At 49.0% G+C, this 25,847-nt stretch overlaps 2 protein-coding genes across 4 annotated transcripts in view; one reads left to right on the top strand and one right to left on the bottom strand.

The window, feature by feature from the left end:
* P2RX7 (purinergic receptor P2X 7) overlaps positions 1-3,232 on the top strand; it is a 47,799-nt gene extending 44,567 nt beyond the window's left edge. For all 3 annotated transcript variants that reach the window (XR_016227104.1, XM_002719745.6, XM_089323100.1), the window contains one exon: positions 606-3,232. Coding sequence is in view for 2 of the 3 variants with exons in the window: in XM_002719745.6 (XP_002719791.1) it covers positions 606-1,103 (498 nt within the window). In the remaining variant the exon portion in view is untranslated. The remainder of the gene's footprint in view (positions 1-605) is intronic.
* The window catches only part of IFT81 (intraflagellar transport 81), a 198,183-nt gene that overhangs the window by 171,264 nt on the left and 1,072 nt on the right, over positions 1-25,847 (bottom strand). The window contains exon 2 of the mRNA XM_089323093.1: positions 22,583-22,679. The gene's annotated coding sequence lies outside the window, so the exon portion shown is untranslated. The remainder of the gene's footprint in view (positions 1-22,582; positions 22,680-25,847) is intronic.

Raw genomic sequence — 25,847 nt, 5'->3', positions numbered from 1 at the left:
GCGAGAACTACTCAGGTCCCGAGTGTGCCTGACTCAGACTGTCCTCATCCAGTGAACAAAGGTTCTGTCACACACAGACATGGCTGTTCCGGCAGCTCCTCCTGGAGGCTGACATGCAGAACGCCAGCAGAAGGAGCCAGGGGGCACACAGCCTGTCGCCTATATGCTGGGCCTGGTGACACGGCAGTCAGCAAAGCACACAGGATCTCTGCTTTCTTATAGAAAAAGAATCATCATCATCGTTCTCATCACCAAACAAACACACAGATTAGTAAGATCATTTCGGGTGGTAACAAGTTTGCTGAAGAATGCAACACGTCACAGTGCGGTGAGTGATTGCCCGGGAGCTGAGCGGCTAGCCAGGGTGGCCAGGGCAAGAGGTGACATCCTGATCTGAAGCCTGGATTTTCCTAAATTTCACTTTCAAAATCCACAGAACGAAGACAAGGATACCTATTGCATGAGGTTCTTCAAAGGCTTAAATGAAATGGAGGTCACCGTAGTTAGCCCGGTAGTGAATGCAATGCTGTAAGTTAGCATAGGAATGCGATGATGGAGTCCTAGGGTTGTCACTGCTGATGGGTTGGGAATTTTGACTTTTTCAGAGACCCCCGAGGGACTTCACAGACTTGTCCAAGCTGCCCCTGTCTTTCCTTGACCCACACCCAACTCCTGGACAAGCAGAAGAAATGCAGCCACTTAGTGAAGGGGAGACTGCTAGATCCAGGGGCTGTCCGGACTGGTGCCAGTGTGGAAACTGCCTGCCGTCCCAACTCCCCGCGAGCCACCGCTGCCTGGAGGAGCTGTGCTGCCGGAGAAAGCCAGGGGCCTGCGTCACTACCTCCCAGCTGTTTGGGAAGCTTGTGCTATCCAAGCCCACCTTGCAGTTCCTCCTGCTCTACCAGGAGCCCCTGCTGGCACTGGATGCAGAGGCCACCACCAGCCAGCTGCGACACTGCGCCTACAGGTGCTACATCGCCTGGCGCTTCGGCTCCCAGGACCTGGCTGACTTTGCCATCCTGCCCAGCTGCTGCCGCTGGAGGATCCGAAAGGAGTTTCCCAAGAGTGAAGGGCCGTACAGTGGCTTCAAGAGCCCTTACTGACAGCATGGGGATGCGGAAGTCGCGTTCACGTTTCCTCCGCCAGTGCCCCGAGCTTCCCCTACAGCATCTGCCGCCCAACTTTCAGCCAAAGGGGAAGTGTTCTCTCCTCCTGCAGCTCTAAGCAGCTAGCCCCACCCCATGTCTATGGGCTCTGCATCCACAGTCTCAATCACCCACATATTGAAAATATTTGGGGGGAAAAAAATCCAGAAAGTTCCAAACGACAAAACTTGAATTTGCTGCACGTCGAGTTCTATGCTGAATGCACACAGAGTGAAGTTCAGGCACTGTTTTGGGGGGTTTATAAAGAACCTGGAGCTGATTGAAAGGATAGGGGAGGATGTGTGGGGATGACACACAAATACTACACTGTTTTATAGAAAAGACGTGGATTTTGAAGTTTGAGGGGGCTCCTGGAACCAGCCTCCTGCAGACACCCAGAGACAACTGTACGTGTCAGCGCAGCGACCTGGCTAAGCCAACCAGAACTGTTCTGCAAGGACTGAGCTAGGAGATTCAGATTCCAGTGTCAATTCTCTCACCAGGGAGTGGAAGGACCCCAGGCCTTCAGTGTCTGCATCGTGGTCTCCCGGTCTCCCCATTATCCAACCGACCACCTCACAGAGATGTGGCAGAGACTTGAGATGTTATCCACGCACTGTCTGCTCATGTATGAAGACCCACCTGCACACAAAGCATCTCACCGTGGGGGCAGAGGCCCAGGGGTTCCGTCTCCTCCCCTGCAGCATGGGCAGGCTGGCTGCCTTGCATAACTTGATACTGAGTCCTTTCAGGATTATTGGCAGCTTTCACTTCCTGCCTTGGGGCGATCTAACTCTCCTCCCTGCTGGGGGAGAGGAACCCCAGCAGCCAGGCAGAGAGCACAGTGCCCAACCAGCCACCCCGCCTTCCAGCCACCTCGTCCCAGACAGCAAACATGGGAGACAGGAAGTCTACTGACATGTCACTGAGACTGCGTGAGACACCTCCAAGTGAGACAAACACCTCCTGTCTGCCCAGAGAGCCGAGTGGCCATCTAAGTCACTCAGTTTGTACGGCAGCATCACTGACAGCGAGCCTGAAGCTGAAACCATTCCTTCTCTGGTTCTAAGGTTCTCAGGGAGCCCCTCAGGAGCCTAGGTTTCTATGGAACGTTCCAGGAGGGCTACAGACCCAACTGGGTAACTCACCAGACCAGCCCTGGAACCTGTCCGCTCTAACCGCTGAGCTACCCAGTGCATTCCAGGCCTCAGGGCGAGTCTGTGCCTGGAAGTGACTGCTGCCATTCGAAACCAGCATGTGCCTTTCCCGTCCTGTGCTCTGCCGCCGGTCAGAACCAGTGTGGTCTGGATGGGACGCAGAGAGCAGCCCCCACCCAACCCTCCTCCATCCCTGTGCATCAACTGCTGAGAATGTGAGCCTGAAGAGCCGCGGGGCTGAGGGTCCTGCTCCAGGATCGTCTGCTCATGGCTTTCTCACTGCGGCCTGCTGTTCGTGTGGCTCGCAACGGCCATTCAGAGTAAGACACAGTTTACAGCCCACTGTTCAGTACCGTGGCCAGTGATGAATCTGCGAGTTTGTTTTACACATACTCCAAGATTCACCATTTTGACACATTTTAAAAACCAGCAGCTTTCTACCACTGTATGAATGCCAGTAATGAATAAAATGTAGAATAGCATGAATAAAAACCTTCTTTTATTGACCCAAGGTTTTCTCTGGCCTTAAACTCAGGAATCAAGTTAATTATGCCAGATTGAACTTTCATTTTTATTACCTTTTCACAGATATTTTTGAAAAGTAGGTTCTATCTGACTTCTTCAGAACTGTGATGTTTTTACTCTAAGAATTCTATGCCGGGGCCGGCGCTGTGGCGTAGTAGGCTAAGCCTCTGCTGCGGTGCCGGCATCCCATATGGGTGCCAGTTTGTGTTCCAGCTGCTACTCTGCCAATCCAGCTCCCTGCTAATAGCCCAGGACTGCAACAGAGGATGCTCGGGCCCTCACATCCACATGGGAGACTCAGAAGAAGCTCCTGGCTCCTGGCTTCAGATCAAGACCTTTTTCTCTGTCTCTTCCTCTCTCTGTAACTCTGCCCCTCAAATAAATAAATAAAATCTTAAAAAAAAATTCTATGTTACTGCTGCAGGTTTTTATTCGGATGTGTCTACACCTGTATACCTTCATCTTTGTTGCCTTACTCCTGGTGCGTTTCCGTCACTCACAAAGGCCCCGTTTGGAGTCAGGATTTGGCAAACTCTCCTATCCTCCTCCGCCTGCCCACAGATGCTCTGGGTGAGGGGCTGATGTCACCTCAGACACCTCCACGGCTGTGTCTGTGTTCTTGCTTTTCAACTACTGCCTAAAGTAGCATCACTACCAAAGGCAGAGTCACTTGTTGCAGGATCTGTCTTATTGAACTTGAATACATTCTCTGACCGTGGTAACCGCCCAGGATCCACTGCTGTGTCTCTGTCTCCCGAGAGATCTGTTCTCTTGCCACAGCCTGACTGATTCTGTGTGGAATTGGCAACGCACTTGCATTTCTCTCTCTAAAGGAAACCACTGTTTAAACCTTCCTAATTCTCATGTGTCAGCAGAAGTATTCTTGTTTAGCTTGACTGTTTGAATAAAAAATGATGTTCCAGGCTCCTGGCTTTGGCCTGGCCCTGCCCTAGCTGTTATGGGTATCTGGGGCATGAACCAGCAGATGGAAGATCTCTCTCTCTTTCTCTGTCTGCCTTTCAAATAAAATGAAAATAAACAAAAATGGAAAACAAATGGCTAGAGAAGTACTTTTATAAAATAAATATCCAGGGCCAGCACTGTAACATAGCAGGTTAAGCCTCCATCTACTGTACCAGCATCCCATACGGGCACCAGGTCAAGTCCTGGCTGCTCCACTTTGGATCCAGCTCCCTGCTAATATGCCTTGGAAGGCAGTAGAAGATGGCCCAAATGCTTGGGGCTCTGCACTCATGTGGGAGACCGGGAAGAAGCTTCTGGCTCCTGGCTTCAGATCCGCCCAGCTCCAGCATGGCAGCCATTTGGGAAGTGAACCAATGAATGGAAGACCTCTCTCTCTCTCTCTGTCTCTCCCTAACATTGCCTCTTAAATAAATCTTTAAAGAAAATAATAAAATAAAGATCCCTCTGCTTGCTGTATGAGAAGTGATCTGGGAATGGCCATAGATACATAGTTTTCTTCTCATTTCAGGCTTCCCCACTCCATGAAACTTGCCCAAAATATGCAGCCAAATGGGCTGACTCTCTTTTCTCACTTCCTCTTAGCAAGTCACAAAAAGATGAGCTGCTAGAGTAAAGGAAGACATTCTCGGTGTACTTTTGAGAAAAACCCCTGTCTCAAGGTGGTGGGGATGCGGCCACTTTGCAAGCTTCAGGCTGTGGGTTTGGTTTGAGGACCAAACCAAACGACAAGGGCGGTCAGGAGATCCACTGTGGTAGCCCACACAGTGCAGGAAGGCCTAAAATTGAGGTCTACAATTTCACAGCTTTTTAAAAAGATGGATTTATTGTGGTGTGGCAGGTTAAGCACCTGTTCATGTCCTGGCTGCTCCACATCCCTGCTAATGCCCCTGGGAAAGCAGCGGATGATGGTCCAGGTGCTTTTGTCTCCAAAACCATGTGAGACACACAGATGAAGCTCCCGGCTTTGGCCTGGTCCAGCCCTGGCTGTTGTTGGGGGAGTGAACCAGAAGATGAAAGATCTCTCTCATTCTCTCTTGACTCTCCCTCTAACTGCCTTTCAAATAAATAAATAAATCTTAAAAAAAAAAAAAGTTGACACTGATTTGGCAGAGAGAGAGAGAGTTCCTCCATCCACTGATTTACTCCCTGAATGCCTACAACAGCCCGAGCTGAGCCATGCCAAAATCAGAAGCCAGAATCCCCCATCTAGGTCTCTCATATGGAGGGCCAGGACCCAAGTGCTTGGGGCCATTGTCTGCTCCTCCCATGCAAAAAGCTGGATGGGAAGTGGAGGCAGGACTTGATCCCAGGAACTGGCTGCCTTGACTCTTGATGAAATCAGGAGGACCTAGAGGGGCCTGACCCCAAGTTCCTCCCCCCAACCCTTCCCTGGAACAGGTCCTCTATCAAACAACATTCCTCACCGAGAGGCATCAAGAGGGCCTGATCCTAGCCCTGCTTATCCCTGAGGGAACAGGGACCACTCACCCCCTTAAGACTACAAAGTTGGGGCTGGCACTGTGGCGTAGCAGTTAAAGCTGCCGCCTACAGTGCTGGCATCCCATATGGGTGCTGGTTCTAGTCCCAGCTGCTCCACTTCTAATCCAGCTCTCTGCTATGGCCTGGGAAAGCAGTAGAAGATGGGCCAAATCCTTGGGCCCCTGCACCCGAATAGGAGACCCGGAGGAAGCTCCTGGCTCCTGATCAGTGCCGCTTCGGCCATTGCAGCCAATTGGGGAGTGAACCAGGGAATGGAAGACCTCTCTCTCTCTCTCTCTCTCTCTCTGCTTCTCCTTCTCTGTGTAACTTGGACTTTCAAATAAATAATTAAATCTTAAAAAAAAAAAAAAAAAAGACTAAGAAGTCTGCCTCCCACTGTGGCCCTGCTTGTTCCCTCCTGGGGGTAATTCCTGGGTGGCCCTCCAGGGTATGCTGTGTCTCCTCCCCCATTCTGGAGGTCTATGTCACTAACAGTTGCAGCCGATGTCATCTGTGCAGCGTTGGTTGTGTGGCTATGACCCTAAGCTGGGAACCCCTGCCTCACCAACAGGCTGAAGAAGAGGTGACTAAAACATCCCTAAATCCAGGCCAAAAATTAGAGCAGACCTCACAGTTTAGAGGCTTGGCTTGGCTTCTGCCCAGAGTCCTCGGTGCTGAAGCCAACGAGGAACTGGGACCACTTCCATTTACTCAAGTGACCCCCTTGACCTGGGTGGACGGGGTTTCACCCTGTGCTGTGTGTTCTCCATCGCTGGTCTGCCCCAGCCAGTCATCCTCCCGGGAATCCCCGAGGGTCCTGTGACTCAATAGATCTTCCTTCACTCTCACTGTGTTCTTTCAGTTTCCTGCTTTCTAGTCTGAGAGGGTTATGGATCAGGTTTCCCCAGAACAGTGATGACCTACAGAAAGGAGTCTGTATTTCCCATCTCCATGGCAGCTTTTAATAAATGACCAAAGGCGTGGGAACCACAGTGCCCAAGCATTACTCCTGAGCTCCAGGCCCATATATGTTCCACATAAGCTGTTAGGAGGCGACTCAAACGGTACCAAAGAGACATCACTACCTCTGTTCCTTCTTGCTATCCGTGAGTACTCTTCCAGAGCTTCCGAGCTCAGCACCACCACCTGCCACCAGCCCAGCGAGAAACCCGAAGCACACCCTTGACGCCCCACTCCCTCCAGTCTCATTAGTTGAGCACCCTGGCACTGTGCAGATGCGAGAGGTAAATGGGAGAGAATGGGACAGGCTCTCCCAAGGTTAGATATGGTAGAGATGGGCAATCAGTCTGTAAAGAAATGGGGTGAGGACGGCTTGGGACGAAGGGTTTGAAAGCAAACAAGCAAAACGCTGGGACAGAAGCAATGAGTGAGGCAGGCTGTGGGCCTGGCGGTTAAATCAGCAACTGGGATGGCCACATCCATTGGGATGTCTGTGTGTGAGTCCCAGCTCCACTCCTGGTTCTACCTTCCTGCTAAGGTGCACTCTGGCAGGCAACAGGTCCCTGCTACCCATGTGGGAGATCAGACCGAGTTCCTGGCTTTGGCTTGGCCAGTCCCAGACATTGCAAGCACTTGGGGAGTTTCCCCTCCCATAAGTAAATAAATATTTTAGAAATAAAAAAGAAGCAGCAACAGAATTACTTCCAGCAGGGGGCAGGGATGGTCCTTCCAAGGAAAGGACATTTACCCTGGATCTGAGCCCAGGGAGCAGGCTGGGAGGGCCTTCCAGACAGAGGGGCAGCAAGGACGAAGCAAAAGGAGGAGTATGTTCTAGATGCTGGGGGGTCAGGGGGCCAGCAGGACTGGGACCTTCTAAGTCCATCCAGTGGGGAACAAGGGCTTGGTTTTATTGCTTCACACAGTGTGTGGGCCCGTGTTGCTGACACAGATGCTCACGCAAAGGCAGGCACAACCTCCAGGGCTTTACGAGGTGCCAGAGAGGTAAGTGGAGCCTCAAGAGACAAGGCCACGGGCATGTCCAGTGGCACTGCCAGGCCCCGGAAGAAATGAGTGCTACACGTGCTGAGTAACACACAGGCCTGACTGGCTCCTGAACTTGGGAAGAAAGCAGAAGATGCTTCCCGGCTGACTTGGGGGAACCTTAAAGGGAAGGTGTGATTTTGGACCAGTTGCAAAGTCAAGACGCAGTTGCTCTTGAGCTGACCAGGGACAAGAGTAAAGCAAAGACTGAAGAACATTCTTCAGACAGGCACAGGGATCCTGGATAGAAGGGAGAGCCCCAGGGAAAGATCACTCAGATAGCAGTGACCCTACAGGCCACCTGGACTACTCAAGTGATGGAGGTGACAGAAAGAAAAGGAAGAATTTATAAAAATCCCCTTAAGTCCAACCGTAAGAGACTGCTTAAATAAATTATGACACAGGGGCTGGCACTGTGGCATAGCAGGTAAAGCCACCGCCTGCAGTGCCAGCATCCCATATGGGCACTGGTTCAAGACCCGGCTGCTACACTTCCGATCCAGCTCTCTGTTAAGTAGAAGATGGCCCAAGTCCTTGGGCCCCTGCACTCATGCAGGAGACCCAGAAGAAGCTCCTGACTCCTGGCTTTGGATCGGCGCAGCTCTAGTGGCCAACTGGGGTGTGAACCAGCAGATGGAAGACCTCTCTCTCTCTCTCTCTCTCTCTCTCTGCCTCTCCTTCTCTCTGTGTGTAACTCTTTAAAAGAAAGAGAGAGAGATAGAGACAGATACAGAGAGAGAGAGACAGAGAGAGAAAGACAGACAGACACAAACACATAACAGAGGTTTGTGGCTACTGAAAATGATGCCATGGGGGTGGGTGTGACTGAGCAGGTTAAGCCACTGCTTGGGACACTGGTAACCCATAAGGAGCACAGGTTCCAGTTCCAGCTTCTCCATGTCCTATCCAGCATCCTGATAAGGCAGCCTGGGAAGCAGCAGATGGCAGCTCAAGTGCTTGAGTTCCTGTCACCCAAATTGGAGACCTGGATGGAGTTCCTGGCTCCTGGCTTTGGCTTGGCCCAGTCCTGGTTGTGGCAGACATTTCAGGACTGAACCAGGGGACAGAAGATCTTTCTCTCATGCCTCTTTTCAAGTAAATAATTTTTAAAAAATAAGAAAATGCCACAGGGCAGTAATGACAAGAAGGGATGTTCAGAGCAGACATGATAAACATGACAGTTCTCACGTAAGAAGAATATGGGCCTTTAATTAGATCTATTTTTTTCCCTGAAAATATAATGTTTATGAAGAAACTTTACCACTGAACACACATTTAGGGGGACCAAGAAGCCGCCGCCTCATTCCTCCCTGAAGGCGTCACAGGTAAGGCCAGCAGCTCTCAGAAACACAGAAAAGGTGAGTGAGCAGCCTTTCCTGAAATCCAGAAATCGAGCACCAAAGTTCCCACTTGGATTTTCCTCAACCACAATTTGTTTTCAGGAATTCGATTAGGATTTGGAGTGTGGTGAGCGTGATACCTCTTTTCCTTCTCTTAATTGTGACAAATGTATTTTGAATGCAAACACTAACGCTTGTGTTTGGTGCTTCCTCAAAAGTTCAGCACAGAAGTGCCACAGGGTGTTTCAGCTCACCTCCAGGACACACTCAAATGGACAGACAGCAGGGGCTCAGCTAGGCGTATGTGAATGCGCACGGCAGCACCACGGGCAACAGCCGAAATACAGAAACAACCAAGCGTCAGTATATTAAATGCCACTAAACTATATGCTTAAAAATGGAAATTCTACAAAAGAAGCAGCTCAATGATACTTTGGCAATTGTGGGATTTTGAGATTCTGTGGCCACTGCTGTGGTTCAGTGCATTAAGACTGCTTACGACACCAGAATCTCCTATCAGAATGCCAGGTCCAACCTCAGCTGTTTCACTTCTGATCCCGCTTCCTGCTAATGTGCCTGTGAAAGCAGTAGAGGATAGCCAGTGCCACGGCTCACTAGGCTAATCCTCTGCCTTGCGGTGCCAGCACACCGGGTTCTAGTCCCGGTTGGGGCACCGGATTCTGTCCCGGTTGCCCCTCTTCCAGGCCAGCTCTCTGCTGTGGCCAGGGAGTGCAGTGGAGGATGGCCCAAGTGCTTGGGCCCTGCACCCCATGGGAGACCAGGATAAGTACCTGGCTCCTGCCATCGGATCAGCGCTGTGCGCCGGCCGCAGCGCGCCGGCCTCGGCGGCCATTGAAGGGTGAACCAACGGCAAAGGAAGACCTTTCTCTCTGTCTCTCTCTCACTGTCCACTCTGCCTGTCAAAAAAAAAAAAAAAAAAAAAAAAAAAAAGAAGAAGAAAGAAAGAAAGAAAGAAAAAAAGAAAGCAGTAGAGGATAACCCAAGTGCTTGGGCTTCTGCCACTCAGGTGGGAGACCAGGATGGAGCTCCTGACTTTGGCCTGACCCAGACCTGGCTGTTGCTGCCATTTGGAGAGTGAACCAGCAGGTAGAAGCACGCATGCTCACTCTCGCTCTTTCTGCATTTCAAATAAATAATAAATAAAAAGATTTTTTTGGGGGGTGGATGTTTGGCTCAGTGGTTAAACCAATGGCTTGAGATGCCCGTTTCCCATATGTAAGTGCCTGGGCTTAAGTTCTGGCTCCATTCTCTGTCCCAGATTCCTGCTGATGCACACACCAGGAGACAGCAGGTGATGGCTCAAGTTGTTGGATCCACACATAAGATCTGGACTGAATTCCAGGCTCCTGGCTTCAGCCTGGCCCAGCACCAGCTGTTGAGGGTATTTGTGAAATAAATCAACAAATTAGCAGATAGAAGGTCTCTCTCTCTCTCTCTCTCTCTCTCTCTCTCCTTTTCCAAATAAAATAAACTTAAAAAAAAATGTGGAGCTGCCATTGTGGCAAACTGGGTTAAGCCACTGCTTGAGGAACTGGCATCCCATATGGGCCCTGAATTGAGTCCTGGCTGCTCCACTTCCAGTCCAGATTCCTGCTGATGTACCTAGGAAAGCAGCAGAAGATGGATCAAGTGCTTGGGCCCCTGCCACCCACGTGAGCATTCTAGTTTCCTGGCTTAAGCCTGGCCCAGTTCAAGTCATTGTGGCCATCTGGGGAATGAACCAGCAGATGGAAGATCTCTCTCTCTCTCTCTAACTCTACTCTTTAATTCTATTTTTTTTTTTTTTTTTTTTGACAGGCAGAGTGGACAGTGAGAGAGACAGAGACAGAGAGAAAGGTCTTCCTTTGCCATTGGTTCACCCTCCAATGGCTGCCATGGCTGGCGCGCTGCGGCCGGTGCACCGCGCTGATCCTAAGGCAGGAGCCAGGTGCTTCTCCTGGTCTCCCATGGGGTGCAGGGCCCAAGCACTTGGGCCATCCTCCACTGCACTCCCTGGCCACAGCAGAGAGCTGGCCTGGAAGAGGGGCAACCGGGACAGAATCCGGTGCCCCGACCGGGACTAGAACCCGGTGTGCCGGCGCTGCAAAGCGGAGAATTAGCCTACTGAGCCGCAGTGCCGGCCAAATAAATCTTTTTTTAAAAATACTTTTTTGCGTAGTCTTATTATTCTTTCATTCTGAGTCTCAAGTAGAGACTTGGATCAGCTAGCCCATCAAATGCATATAAACATATTTTGCTGAGAAAATATTGCATGGGAGACCCCCAGAATGGCCAGATAACCAGAAGAATGAGTGAGCAGAACATTTTAGGAGAATGAGCAGGGATTTGCAGTGAAGAAGAGATAAGCCAGTAGCTTGTGGACATGAAGCTCGCCTGTCTCTCTTAGGGTGGAATCTGAGGCCTTGACCTTGCCTGAGGCATTGACTTTGCCATCATCTTATACTTTCTACTGTTCTTTTTTTTTTTTTTTTTTTTTTTTTTTTTTTTTTTGACAGGCAGAGTGGACAGTGAGAGAGAGAGACAGAGAGAAAGGTCTTCCTTTGCCGTTGGTTCACCCTCCAATGGCCGCCGCGGCTGGTGCGCTGCGGCCGGCACACCGCGCTGATCTGAGGGCAGGAGCCAGGTGCTTTTCCTGGTCTCCCATGGGGTGCAGGGCCCAAGCACTTGGGCCATCCTCCACTGCACTCCCTGGCCACAGCAGAGAGCTGGCCTGGAAGAGGGGCAACCGGGACAGAATCCAGCGCCCCAACCGGGACTAGAACCCGGTGTGCCGGCGCCGCTAGGCGGAGGATTAGCCTATTGAGCCGTGGCGCCGGCCCTACTTTCTACTGTTCTGTGAGATTAAATCTGCTTTCAACTTCAGACGAAGCGCTCAGGGAGGAGTGGATCCCTGGGCCTGAGTCAGGCTTGCACACACGAAGGCCTTGAGGGTGCCCTGTGCCCACTCGCAGCTTGAGGACTGCCTGGCGCAGCACCTGGTGTCAGCTCCTGTGGCGCAGGCTCGCACACGACAGCCCCTGTGTGTGAGAGCACACAGGAGAGCAAGGTGTCTCGGCCCCCACGGAGGACAGGGTGGGACGTTGGCGGGGCACTGTCGATGGGAATTAGCACGAGTGTTTCACCTTTGAATGTGCCAGAGAGGCGCCATCAAACTAAGGACTGGGACGGGTCAATCTGGAAGTGAGGGGGCACTCGGGAAGGTAGGGTGGGCAGCAGCTGCTGCCTCCTACAAGTAGATCCCCAGGCAGGAGTGAAGCAGGAAGGGGTAAAGTCAGAGAATGCAGAACATTGCAGGAGAGGGGGAGATCCTGGTGGGAAACCCACTTCCAACAGCCCCCATCTACACAACTCAACATTAACAAAATAAGCAAAATGGGAGGGGGACAGTGACTTCTGCTTTACTAAGGGGTTCGTGACAAGATTCCTTTCAATTGCATCTGAATGAGCCAGGATTGTGGTACAGCAGGTTAAACTGCCACTTGCATCACCAGCATCCCTATCTGAGTGCCACTTCGAGTCCAGGCTGCTCCACTTCCAATCCAGCTCCCTGCTAATGTGCCTGGCAAAGTGTCGGAAGATGGCCCAAGTCCTTGGGCCCCTGCCACCTATTTGGGAGATCTAGAAGACGCTCCTGGCTCCACTCTGGCCTAGATTTGGCCACTATAGCTGTTTGGGGAGTGAATCAGTGTACGGAAGATTTTTCTTTTTCCTTTTTCTCTATAGTCTGCCTTTCAAATAAATCAATATAGCTTTTAAAAAACTATTGATTCATTTGAAAGACAGAGTTACAGAGAGGCAGAGAGAGGGGTCTTCCATCTACTGGTTCACTGCCCAGATGGCTGCAATGGCCAGAGCTGCACCAATACAAAGCCAGGAGCTAGAAATTTCTGGGTCTCCCACATGAGTGCAGGGGCCCAAGGACTTGGGCCATCTTCCAATGCTTTCCCAGGCCATAGCAGAGAGCTGGATTAGAAGTGGATGGCACCCGTATGGGATGCCGGCACTGCAGGTGGCAGCTCCACCCGGTATGCCACAGCGCCGGCCCCTCAGCTCCACTTCTGATCCAGCTTCCCGACAATGTGCAGCCCCGGAGGCAGCAGGTAAGAGCGTAAGTCCTTTGGTCCCAGCCACCTACACAGGAGATGTGGACTGAGTTCCTGGCTCCTGGCTTTCGCCTAATCCAGCCCCAGTTGTTGTGGGTATTTTGGGAAGTGAACTACCAGATGGAAAATCTCTGTCTCTTGAATTATTTTTTTAAAAAAGAAATAAGCTAAGCATTAAATGGAAAAAGAGTGACAGAACTAAGTGAAAGAAACAAGAAAGATATAATAACTATTACGGCAGAAATCAAAGCAGCAGCAGATGGCCCAAGTACTAGGGCCCCTGAATCCCCCGTGGGAGAGTCAGATGGGGCTCCTGACTCCTGGCTTCCGCCTGGCCCAACCCCGGCTATTGGGGCCATTTGGAGAGTAAGTCAGCAGAAGGAAAATTTGTATCTCTCTCTGTTTCAAATAAATAAATCTTTTTTAAAAATCTGAAAATTTTCCAGGCCTTCAATTATTACTTCAACTTTACATATCAGTACGTTTTAGTAACCAAATTCTAGAGCTGGATGTTTGTCATGCAGGAGCACTAAGTCCCTAGCACCACTGCCAGCTGGGTGACTGCCCTGAGGACTCTCATCACTCATTCTCAACCGGTTCAAGGCGGAGCTGGTATGTTCTGGGCAGTGCAGGACACAGCACAGAGTGATGGTGCCCCAGACCGTTGATTTCGCTTCCTCCCAGGTACTATCTGACCGTGGTCGAGACCTATCTCCTCTTCAACTGCTGAATCTGAAAACTGGGTTGGTGGTGATGGGTGAAGCGATTCCAGTGAAACAACCCCACGAGCTAGAGAAGCTACGGCTGACGCGGCATACGACTTCATGGCTTTCAGAAGGCTGAAGCCAAAACTAAAGCCCAAGAGCAGGTTTTGGCCAAACCCAAGGCTGAGGCAAAGAGGCTCAAGGCAGGGAGGGGGCCCTCAGGAGATGAGCCTTGTGGGCCATTCCCCAGGGCAGGACACAGGCAACTTTCACCCCCAACCAGCACTAAGAAAACAACTGCAGTTTGAGCTCCCACTTGGCACTCGCAGGACAGAGAAACCAGGGAAGAAGGTGGTGCTCTCCCTCAACCACCCCTCCTGTGGCCTGCACTCAAAGAGATGCATACACACGTTTACGCAGCACGGCTCGCATCCCACAGGCCCCACTGAGACGGGGGGGGGGGGGGGGGGGGGACCAGTGATGTGGCACAGCAGGTTAAACCACTGCTCCCGACTCCTCCATCCGGTATCTAGGCATTGGCTTCTGAGTCCCGGCTGCTCCACTTCTAATGCAGCCCCCTGCTAATTAATGTCCACAGGAAGGCAGCAGCTGTTGGCCCACATCCTTGGGTCCCTACCACCCGTGGGGACGACCAGGATGGAGTTCCTGGTTCCAGGCTTGGGCCTGGCCCAGACTTGTCTGTTGTGGCCATTTAGGGAGCAAACCAGTGGATGGAAGTTTTCTCTTTCTGACTTTCAAATAAATAAATCCTTAAAAAATCTACTCAGTCACTCAGTATACTCCAAAGTTACATTTAAGGGCAGAAAAGAATTGGGGAAATCACAAAAGAACGTTTTATGACTTGCTTACGTAGACGTAGAGTTATTCTTATCTACATCCAAATAACCAAAAACTCAAAAATATTTTAACATGTTGACATTTGGGGGGAGGGGGTTAGAGGAGTCCTGCTTTCTTTCTTTTCTTTTCTTTTTTTTTTTTTTTTTTGACAGGCAGAGTGGACAGTGAGAGAGAGAGAAAGGTCTTCCTTTTGCCGTTGGTTCACCCTCCAATGGCTGCTGCGGCCCGCGCGCTGCGGCCGGTGCACCGCACTGATCCGATGGCAGGAGCCAGGTACTTATCCTGGTCTCCCATGAGGTGCAGGGCCCAAGCACTTGGGCCATCCTCCACTGCACTCCCTGGCCACAGCAGAGAGCTGGCCTGGAAGAGGGGCAACCGGGACAGAATCCGGCGCCCCGACCAGGACTAGAACCTGGTGTGCTGGCGCCGCAAGGCAGAGGATTAGCCTAGTGAGCTGCGGTGCCGGCCGAGTCTTGCTTTCATTCTTAGCTGCCAGCTGTTACCAACCAGTATCTTATGGGAGTCAGAGAAGGAGAGAGAGAGAGAGAGAGAGACCCAGAAACAGCCAGGAGACCTCCAGAATGTTCATCCAACACTGATGGTCACCCACGCAAAGGTGCTTTTTGAAACAGAAACTGCTGCTGAGGGCTGAGGGACCCTGGGTCCCCGCGGCGTTGGATTCAGGGCTGCTGGGGACTGCTCATGTACTCACACTCTTGATTCCGTTGAGGGGTGGGAAAGATCAGCATGGCCTGTGTGTTTCAGAACACTCCATCTTCACCAGAGAAACACCGCAGATGGATTTCCACGGGGAGACGCAACCTGGGACCTTCGTAAGCTTGACCTTGTCCGACGCGAGATCACAGGAAGTGCGGCTTCAGAGGCCATGCTTCTTGGGCAGCTCCTCTGCTTCTTCCCCTCCCGGCCTCGCAGAGCTAGTTCAAGTACGACTTGCCCAGGTATCTGCAGATTACATTCAGGGACTGACTGTTCACACAGGAGATGGTCCAGTGAAGGACCTGGTGTAAAGCCCTGAGTCTAAGAGTGGTCAAGGATGTTTACCTTAGCAGCAGACCTCCATCTGTTTGTGGTGCAAGACGAGGTGGCCAAGCCTTGACTGATAAATCCCCTAGAGACAGACCCTACTAGTAGGCATGTAGGCCTTGGACCTTGCTTGTTTCCTTAATCTGCTGGCTATACGGTTTTGCACTATAATAGGCATGCTGAGAGAGAAAGTTTTTGGCAGCCTAAGAGTTGTCCATGTCCTGTGTTTTCCAGAGAAGAGTCTTGCAGGTCCCGGGGGCCCAGAGCCTGGACAGGTGTTGTTGTCATCTCCAGAGTGACACTTGAAAGGTTGGGGGGGATCGATGGCCTGTGGGGACCTGGCTCAGGGCTTCCTCAGGTCACTGACCCATCTCTTCCAAGGGTGACAGCTCACGTCATTTGCCTTTGGCTGTCCCAGTGTCAGCGCTCAACGTTCAGTGTCCCAGGAACTCTCTGAGTCCCAGGCAAATCAGGTGGTTGATCACTGAGGATCTGCTCCCCTTACCTGGAACTGTGCCACACACAAGACAGCCAGAATGGGACTCCAATCGCTGCATTTCCAAATTCAATCCTTGTGCTCAAGCTCTGTAGCCTTAGTTTCTTTCGTCTATCACCTGTCACAGCTTGGGTCTTTTCCTTCTACCTGTAGGATTTCCACCTAGCTATAAAAGAGGCAAATGTTTTTTTTTTTTAACTTTTATTTAATGAATGTAAATTTCCAAAGTACGACTTATGGATTACAATGGCTTCCCCCCCATACCGTCCCTCCCACCCACAACCCTCCCCTCTCCCACTCCCTCTCCCCTTCCATTCACATCAAGATTCATTTTTGATTATCTTAATATACAGAAGATCAGCTTAGTATACATTAAGTAAGGATTTCAACGGTTTGCTCCCACACAGAAACATAAAGTGAAAAATAATAGATGATTTTTTTTAAATGATGATGAAATCAGATCAGACCTATTGTCATGTTTAATCCCAGTGAGAGTCAAGTTGGGAATTGATAATTTTTTTTTTACAGAAGATCAGTTTAGTATGCATTAAGTAAAAATTTCAACAGTTTGCACCCCCATAGAAACACAAAGTGAAATATACTGTTTGAGTACTCGTTATAGCATTAAATCTCAATGTACAGCACATTAAGGACAGAGATCCTACATGAGGAGTAAGTGCACAGTGACTCCTGTTGTTGACTTTACCAATTGACACTCCTGTTTATGGCATCAGTAATCTCCCTATGCTCCAGTCATGAGTTTCCAAGGCTATGGAAGCCCTCTGAGTTCTCCGACTCTGAGGCAAATGTTTCTACACTGTGTTTAAAACCCTCATTTTTCCATTTTTAAAAAAAGATTATTTATTTGAAAGACAGAGGTACAGAGAGAAAAGTCTTCCATCCATCAGTTCACTACCCAAATGGCCACAATGGCCAGAGCTGGGCCAGGAGCCAGGAGCTTCTTCCAGAACTCTGACACCTGGGTGGCAAGGGCCCAAACATTTGGGCCATCTTCTGCTGCTTTTCCCAAGCACCTTAGCAGGGAGCTGGATTAGAAACAGAACAGCTGGGACTTGAACTGGTGGCAGCTTTACCTGCTACACAGCAACACCAGCCCCCTTTTTGCCTTTCAAATAAAATTTAAATGAATGAATTTTTTTTGGCAGGCAGAGTTAGATAGTGAGAGAGACAGAGACAGAGAGAAAGGTCTTCCTTCTGTTGGTTCACCCCCCAAATGGCCACTACGGCCAGCGCTCTGCGGCAATCTGAAGCCAGGAGCCAGGTGCTTCCTCCTGTCCTCCCATGCAGGTGCAAGGCCCAAGCTCTTGGGCCATCCTCCACTGCCTTCCCAGGCAGCAGCAGAGAGCTGGACTGGAAGAGGAGCAACCGGGACAGAACCGGCACCCCAACCGGGACTAGAACCCAGAGTGCTGGCACCACAGGCGGAAGATTAGCCTAGTGAGCCACAGCGTCGGCCTAAATAAATGAATTTTTTTAAAAAATCAGATTTCTGGGCCGGCGCCGCGGCTCACTTGGCTAATCCTCCGCCTAGCGGCGCCGGCACACCGGGTTCTAGTCCCGGTTGGGGCGCTGGATTCTGTCCCGGTTGCCCCTCTTCCAGGCCAGCTCTCTGCTGTGGCCAGGGAGTGCAGTGGAGGATGGCCCAGGTGCTTGGGCCCTGCACCCTATGGGAGACCAGGAGAAGCACCTGGCTCCTGGCTCCTGCCATCGGATCAGCGCGGTGCGCCGGCCGCAGCGGCCATTGGAGGGTGAACCAATGGCAAAGGAAGACCTTTCTCTCTGTCTCTCTCTCTCACTGTCCACTCTGCCTGTTAAAAATAAATTTTAAAAAAATCAGATTTCTGAACCCTAGCTAAGTCTTGTAGAATCAGAGCATGAAGGTATTTTCTTTTATTTCCCACCAACACTCCAAATTTGAGAACTATCTCAGACATGGCGGGGGTGGTGGTGGTGGTGGTGGTGACATTTTGCACAGGTGTTTTATGGTGCTCATTATGACTGGGGGTTGTTTTTGTAATATGGGTGGGCGCAGAGATGCTGGTGTTTCTGCAACAGTGGAACATCCTGCAAAGGGAGGCTGCCCTTCACTCTGCACAACTTCTAGGGCCCGCACACAGGCACACAGGTGAAAACCCTGTTTCTGATTCTTTAAGCCTACAGCCTAAGTTTATTTTAACTCACAAAGCATTTTTTTAAGTAACTTAAAAATGCACTGAATTTTTCGGGAATATAACTATCACATATATCCAGGGAGTGCTATACTTCATTTTCTTCAAATCCTGATGAAGAGAAATGCATTTAAAAAAAAAAAATCAAGAAAACAAAGCTTGACCAAGAACTGGTTCCTCATGTCAGAAAATCAATCACCAGCAGCAACATGATTTGTGATACCTGAATTGTCAAAAAAAAAAATTTTTTTGTGTCAGTTGTAACTCTAGTTATTTTTAAAAGGTTTTATTTACTTGAGAGGTAGAGTTAGAGAGAGAGAGAGAGAGAGAGTCTTCCACCCACTGGTTCACTCCCCACATGGCCGCAATGGTCGAAGTGGAGCCGATCCAAAGCCAGGAGCCAGGTGCTACTGCTTTCCCAGGCCACAGCAGAGAGCTGGATCTGAAGAGGGGCAGCCAGGACTGGAACCGAAGCCCATATGAGATTCCGGCGCTGCAGGCAGAGACTTAGCTCACTGCACCACAGCACCGGCTCATAACTGCAGTTATTAAGTACAAATATGTACCAGAGATTTTGGGGCTCTTTTTTCACTAACTTATATCTGAATATTTTTTAAAACCTGTTTATTGGGTCAGCATTGTGACACAGTGGGTAGAGATGTCACTGCGATGCCAGATCCCACATGGGAGTGATAGTTCAAGTCCTGGCTGCTCTGCTTACTGATCCAGCTCCCTGCTAATGCACCTGAGAAGGCAGCAGAAAATGGCCCAAGTCCTTGGACTCCCGCCACCCATGTGGGAGACCTGGGTGGAGCTCCTGGCTCCTAGTTTTGGCCTGGCCCAATCCAAACCCTCATGGCCATTTAGGGAGTGAACCAAGGATGAAAGATCTTTCTCTTATCTCTCCCTCTCTATCACTCTGCCTTTCAAATAAATAAATCTTTAAAAAAATTATTTATTTGACAGAAAGAGCTCTCATCTGTTAATTCACTCTCTAAATATCTGCAACTATCAGTGCTGGCTCAGGGCTGAAACCAGGAGCAGGGAACTCAGTCCAGGTCTCCCATGGGGGTGGCAGGAACCGAAGTGTTTGAACCACCAGCACTTCCTGCATTGGCAGGGAGCTGGAGTCCGGAACTAGAGGCAGCACTGCACCAAGGTGCTCTGACACAGGGCCCCGCATTTAACTGCTAGGCCATACGCTAACTCCCTGCCTCAAATACAGATTTTTAAAAGATGTATTATTGGGCTGGCGCTGCGGCTCACTAGGCTAATCCTCCGCCTAGCGGCGCCGGCACACCGGGTTCTAGTCCCAGTTGGGGCGCCGGATTCTGTCCCGGTTGCCCCTCTTCCAGGCCAGCTCTCTGCTGTGGCCAGGGAGTGCAGTGGAGGATGGCCCAGGTGCTTGGGCCCTGCACTCCATGGGAGACCAGGAGAAGCACCTGGCTCCTGCCTTCGGATCAGCGCGGTGCGCCGGCCGCAGTGGCCATTGGAGGGTGACCCAACGGCAAAGGAAGACCTTTCTCTCTGTCTCTCTCTCTCTCACTGTCCACCCTGCCTGTCAAAAAATAAAAAAAAAGAAAAAAATGTATTATTTAGGTATTTATTTATAATGCAGAGTGAAGAGAAAGAGACAGACGAGAGAGAGAGAGAGAGAGAATGTCTTCAGTCTGTTGGTTCACTCCCCAGATGGCTGCAACAGCAGGGCTGAGCCAGACCAAAGCCAGGAACTCCATCCAGGTCCCCTGCATAGGTAGCAGAAACTCAAGCACTTCGGCCGTCATCCACTGCCTCCCAAGTGCATTAGCAGTGAGCTGGGTCCAAAGTGGAGGAAGTACTGCATCCCAGGCAATCTGATATGGGATGCAGGTGCCCCAAGAGAAACCACAACACCCGCCTCCCAGCCCCCAAGAACTTTTAAAGAAGATACATGAAGCATACAGATGTCCCTGAATTTATCAAAACATTATTTTTTAAATGTTTTATTATTGTTGAATTTAAAAAGCCAAGTAGAACAAATTACTACAGTATGCCACACTTTCTGTAAGGACAGAGATCATACACACACACAATTGCTATCCAGTATTTACAACAGAAACTCTAGCAAGATGAAACAAACAAAAAAGGTAATCATTGGATGGAAGGAGAGAACAGAATGGAGAGGAGGCAAGGATGGCAATGAGACTTCTCTAAATATATGCTTATTTTAATTACCTTACATTACAAATAACTTCTAATAGATTGCCTATGGAGTCACAAATGCTATATGTGTTCAACAAACTAAGTCAAAAGAGATACACATTTCATATTGTTACTATCCTATACATTAAAAAATTATTTTGGCACAGTGAAATGAATTTTTTTTTTTTTGACAGGCAGAGTGGACAGTGAGAGAGAGAGACAGAGAGAAAGGTCTTCCTTTGCTGTTGGTTCACCTTCCAATGGCCGCCCCGGCCGGCGCACCACACTGATCCGAAGCCAGGAGCCAGGTGCTTATCCCGGTCTTCCGTGGGGTGCAGGGCCCAAGCACTTGGGCCATCCTCCTCTGCACTCCCGGGCCACAGCAGAGAGCTGGACTGGAAGAGGGGCAACCGGGACAGAATCCGGCGCCCCGACCGGGACTAGAACCCGGTGTGCCGGTGCCGCTAGGCGGAGGATTAGCCTAGTGAGCCGCGGCGCCGGCCAAAATGAAATGTTTTAAAAATGGTACCTGGGAATGATTAGCTTTTGGTTGCCTCTTGTTTTAAGTAATATCAGCCCCAGTTCCCACGGCTCTATAGCCCAACATGCTCAATGCCTCTTGTGTTCACAGATTTCTCCCACACAGGCCCTAATTCTGTGTTGCTACTAGAGGATACAGTCTGCAAAATCATTTATGTCCTGCCTATCAAACGTGCTTGGATTTCAAGACGTAAGTATAGAAACAGGTCCAGAGCCGGCGCCGTGGCTCAATAGGCTAATCCTCCACCTTGCGGCGCCGGCACACCGGGTTCTAGTCCCGGTTGGGGCGCCGGATTCTGTCCCGGTTGCCCCTCTTCCAGGCCAGCTCTCTGCTATGGCCAGAGAGTGCAGTGGAGGATGGCCCAGGTGCTTGGGCCCTGCACCCCATGGGAGACCAGGAAAAGCACCTGGCTCCTGGCTCCTGCCATCGGATCAGCGCGGTGCGCCGGCTGCAGCGGCGGCCATTGGAGGGTGACCCAACGGCAAAGGAAGACCTTTCTCTCTCTGTCTCTCTCTCTCACTGTCCACTCTGCCTGTCAAAAAAAAAAAAAAAAAAAAAAAAAAAAGAAACAGGTCCAGCTCATCTGCAAGAATATCTCTATTTTCTCCATCTCAGTAATCTGTAATGCGCCCCCCCACACACACACTGAATAGGAGGAAACACAGGTTACGTATCTCATAAGAGACTTGTACGTAGAATAGAGAACTCCTTCAACTTAAAATAAAAAGGGAACTCAAATAAAACACGTGCAAAGGATCTAAACAGACATTTCTCCAAACATGTAGAAATGGCCAATATGCACTCAATGTCATTACCCATTACAAACATGCAAAGCAGACATAAGTGAGTATCCATACACATATACAAATATTTAGATATTTGAGTATAGGTGTAGTGCACTCCATATTAATTTGCTAAAGGGCGGCAAAGAAGGTATTAGGAAATCTTTATCCTTAAAGGGGCACTGGGTCCGGTGGGGATGAGATCCCCTGACCCAGCAGAGAGCAGGAAGAGGATTATCTGTGACCAGCATCTTGCCTAGAATCAGGGTTTTTTTCCCCCTTAACATCCACAGCAGATTCAGTCTCAAAGCAACAGCAGAACTATAATTTATTCCTCACTTTTTCTCTCAAGCTGTTCTTCATTTAGGAGATGTTCTGTTTCAAGAGGAATATATAGTTACACATTGGCACCATATGTGTCTGCACTGTTAGGCAGGGATGCATCCTCACAGTGTGCACGTGCCAGATAAGTAAATCCTACTTCTTTAAACGCCTGAATGTTTGACCTGAACCTCTTATTTTTTTTCCCATTAAAGATACTCCTGAACAAAATATATGGCCTCATCCCACTGGCCTTTTGCAGCTCAAGGCCATCGTGATAAATGTCAGTCTTATCTCTATTAATCAAATGATGCCCTGAGGCACACTTGGGTCTGTTACTGCCGGCCCCTCAACCACGTGGTCCCAGAATGGTTACCTTTATGGAGTTCTTAGCTACTTCTTTTTAGAGGCTATTAACTTATTTATTGCTGCTCTTAGTATTGGCGGCCTCGGGCACTGCTTCCCCCTTTACCATCTGATTGAACGCCTCTACCACTGGGAACACAGTGCATTTGTTATATTTTGGATCCCAGCAGCATTGCCATGGTCTTTTCAGTTCTTAAGATTCCGGGAGTTATTACTACCTTAAGCCAAAAAAAAAAAAAATTATTGTAAGGTTACAGGTGTTTCTCAAGGGCAAAGGTGAACCAGGGAAGCAGACGGGGGAGGACCTCAGCAGAAACCAGAGCCCCTTTTCTTAGTCTGGCTCACCTGTGCCTCCCTGCTGGTCTGCTTCCATCTGCCTCTGTGGACTACACCCTCGGCTTCCCCTTCAGCCTGATGGCTCCACCAACTCGGTTCCTGTCACCTACAGAGAACAAAGAGGGGCCTTTGTCCCATGCCACAGCCAGGACAGAGAATCAGCCTTGACCAGGTGTGGGGCAGGGTTCCGCCTGTGGTCCAATGAGCTGACCCTCTGCTAAGGTCACACAGGAGAAAAAGGGCTGCTGAGCCTGGAGGGAGAGGCTTAGCAAGCGACAAAGAAACCAGGTAACTGAAACTGGCTGAACTGCATCCAAAACAAATCAAGCTCCCTGAGACACCTGCGTTGCACCCCTATGAAGAGACAGGCTACTGTATTGTGACGTGTAGTTTGGTTTTTCTGAGGCCTTGGCTGCCTACTCCATGGTTTATTATCATTATTGTTATTATTGAGGTGTGATTCACATACTTTAAAATTTGCCCTTTTAAAATGTGCAACTTGGGGACTTTTAGTATAATCACAGCTTCTACAGCGATCACCACTATTCATCTCCAGGACATTTTCTACCGCCCTAAACGGACACCTCATACTCATTAGCAGTCCTTTCCCCCCAGTTCCTGGCAACCAGTAATCTACTTGCAGTTTCAAGACATTTGCCTATTCTGGAAATTTCCTATAAATGGAATCGTTAGGGAATAAGCATCTCAGTTTTTATTCCAAGTTCTTGCCTCCACAGAGACAGGAATTCAAAGCAGGGCCATAAATACAGCACACGAGTGAGAGCAGGATTTAGAAGCGCGAGAGAGAATATACATTCACATGTGAATGTGGGTAGCCAGCCCCACACAGAAAAATTCCTGTCATGAGTGGGCCAGGGAACTGCCTATGGGGAGTGGGTGTGAGAGGAGGCCAGAGAAGGACCCAAAAGAAAGACCCAGGAGCCGCAAAACCAAAACAGCTGCTCCCACGTCTAACTTTCCCCTTTAAGGGGCAGGGAGTGGTGCCTGAGTGGAACATATAAACAGGATGGGGCTGGGCAGGATTTAGCGTAGGTGACGCTTTCTGGCACCTGTAACTTGCTGTTTAACTTCCATGTGGCCATAATGGAATGTCCTCCTCCCTGGTGTAGAAGCAGGTGCATTATGGGAAACAGCGTTCTGGACTCACATGTAAGCTACAATGTAGGGTCACACAAAAAAATATGAAAAAAAAAAAAAACCTTCCCATTTCCCCCCACGTCAGAATCATACAACTTGTGGTCTTCTCTGTCTAATGTTTTCAAGATCCATGCATGGTTCAGCTTGTAACCAAGTCTCATTCCTTTTTATGGCTGAATAACATGGCATTGTAGGGTTAGCTACTCACTAATCAATGGACATTTAGGTTATTTCCACTCTGGTGCTAGCATGCTACAAACTTCCCCATACAAGTTTTTGTGTGAACATGTTTGTAGGTCTTTGGGGGTACATATAAATGGAATTGCTGGGTCATATGGTAATTCCATGTTTAACATTTTTGAAGAATGGCCAAAATGTTTTTTTAAAATGGATGCACCATTAAGGATTACAGCTTCTCCGAATCTTTTGCCACCTTTTTGATTATCATTTTTATTTCTTTTTATGTTTGAGAAGCAGAGAGACAGAGAGTGCTCCCATCTGCTGGTTCACTCCCCAAATGTCTACAGTGGCCTAGTCCTTGGCATGGACCAGCCAGGACTAAAGCTGGGAGCCAGGAATCCAATTGAGCCATTATTGCTTATTCCCAAGGTCTGCATTACCAAGAACTGGAATCAGGGGCCAGAGCCAGGACTCCAACTCACAACATGGGCGTCTCAACCAGCTTAAACACTAGGCTAAATGTCCGCCCCCACCCCACCTTTTTTCCTTTTTTTTTTTTTTTATTACAACCATGCTAGTGGAGATGAAATGGTATTTCATTTTGATTTTTGGTTTTCCTTTCTCTGGAGACTAATGATATTCACCATCTTTCCATTTTTTTATCAGCCATTTGTGTATCTTCCTTGTAGAAATGTCTATTCAAATATTTTCATTTTTAAACTGAGTTGTCATTTTATTGATGAGTTCAAGACATTGAACCCTTATCAGATATGATCTGCAAAAAATTTTCCCATTCTGTCAGCTGTCTTTCCACTTTGGTTTATCTCAAATACAAAAGTTTTAAACTTCGACAAAGTTCAGTTTATCTTTTGTTGCTTGTGCTTTAAGGTGTCAGATCTAGAAAATTTTAGGTGCTTAATCAAAAGTCACAAAGATTTGCATCTATGTTTTACAACAAATAAATTTCTAGTTTTAGCTCCTAGATTTAGGTCTTTGATTGAATTTTAGTTCAATTTTATGACTCAAAAAATAGGAGTCCAATATCAGTCATTTAAATGTGGATATCTAGTCATTCCAAATTCACTGAATTGTCTGGTGCCTTTCTTGGAAGCCTGTTCCTTTTGGAACTAAATCTCTAAGACTGCTTAATAACTGATCATATTCAGTCAAGCAAACTACAACTGAATATGCCACTGAATATGGTTAAGATGTGTACATTCGAGAAGCCAAACTGAAATCAGCAGTTTCTTTTATTAGATGTATAACTAAGGTTATTCTGGGTGTCTTGATTGTGACACCCAGATGTGTCATCAGTGCATATATTTGCCAAACTGACCAAACTGTGTACTTTACATATTTGCAATCTGCTATATGCCACTTATACCTCAATAAACCTGTTTTCGTAGGAGAGAGAAACTAAAGGCAAGAGTATAATGAAGTGACTTTCTTCTAATCATTTTTCAGGATCAGCTTCTCTGGTTGGGCCTAATGATGTCACCAGCCAACAACTTAATTTGCAGTTCCACATCTCTGTTAACTGACCTTGTTCTAAAATGAAGCCAACGACCTAAATTCGGGATGTTTAAGGCTAGAATCAACTCATTACTATGGTTTAAGCGTAAATGAAGACTGAAAATGGGTTTTAACTCTTAAAGCATGTTTAAGTCTCCTTCCAACGACGGTTTAGCAACTCGGTTTTCATTGTCTATGTAGAATGTAAGACGCCGCGATTGCACCAAGCTCTGCTTTGGCAGAAACGACCCTTTCGCCTGCACATACCGAGCATCAGGGGTTCTGCCACTGAATGAATAAAAGCCCCCATCCCCTGTCACCACCTTTTCTGGGGACCGTTTGGGAAGTGCTCCTGCCTCTAACTTAACTCCATCTCCAGAAGCAGGTGCTATTTTCCGCCAATTTTTTTTTTAATTATTCACCT

This window comes from Oryctolagus cuniculus, chromosome 21 (assembly GCF_051225735.1).
Source record: "Oryctolagus cuniculus isolate XC-2025 breed Fujian yellow rabbit chromosome 21, ASM5122573v1, whole genome shotgun sequence".
NCBI lineage: Eukaryota > Metazoa > Chordata > Mammalia > Lagomorpha > Leporidae > Oryctolagus > Oryctolagus cuniculus.
The sequence above is the reverse complement of the archived record's forward strand: the minus strand, read 5'-3'. Positions and strand labels throughout refer to the sequence as shown.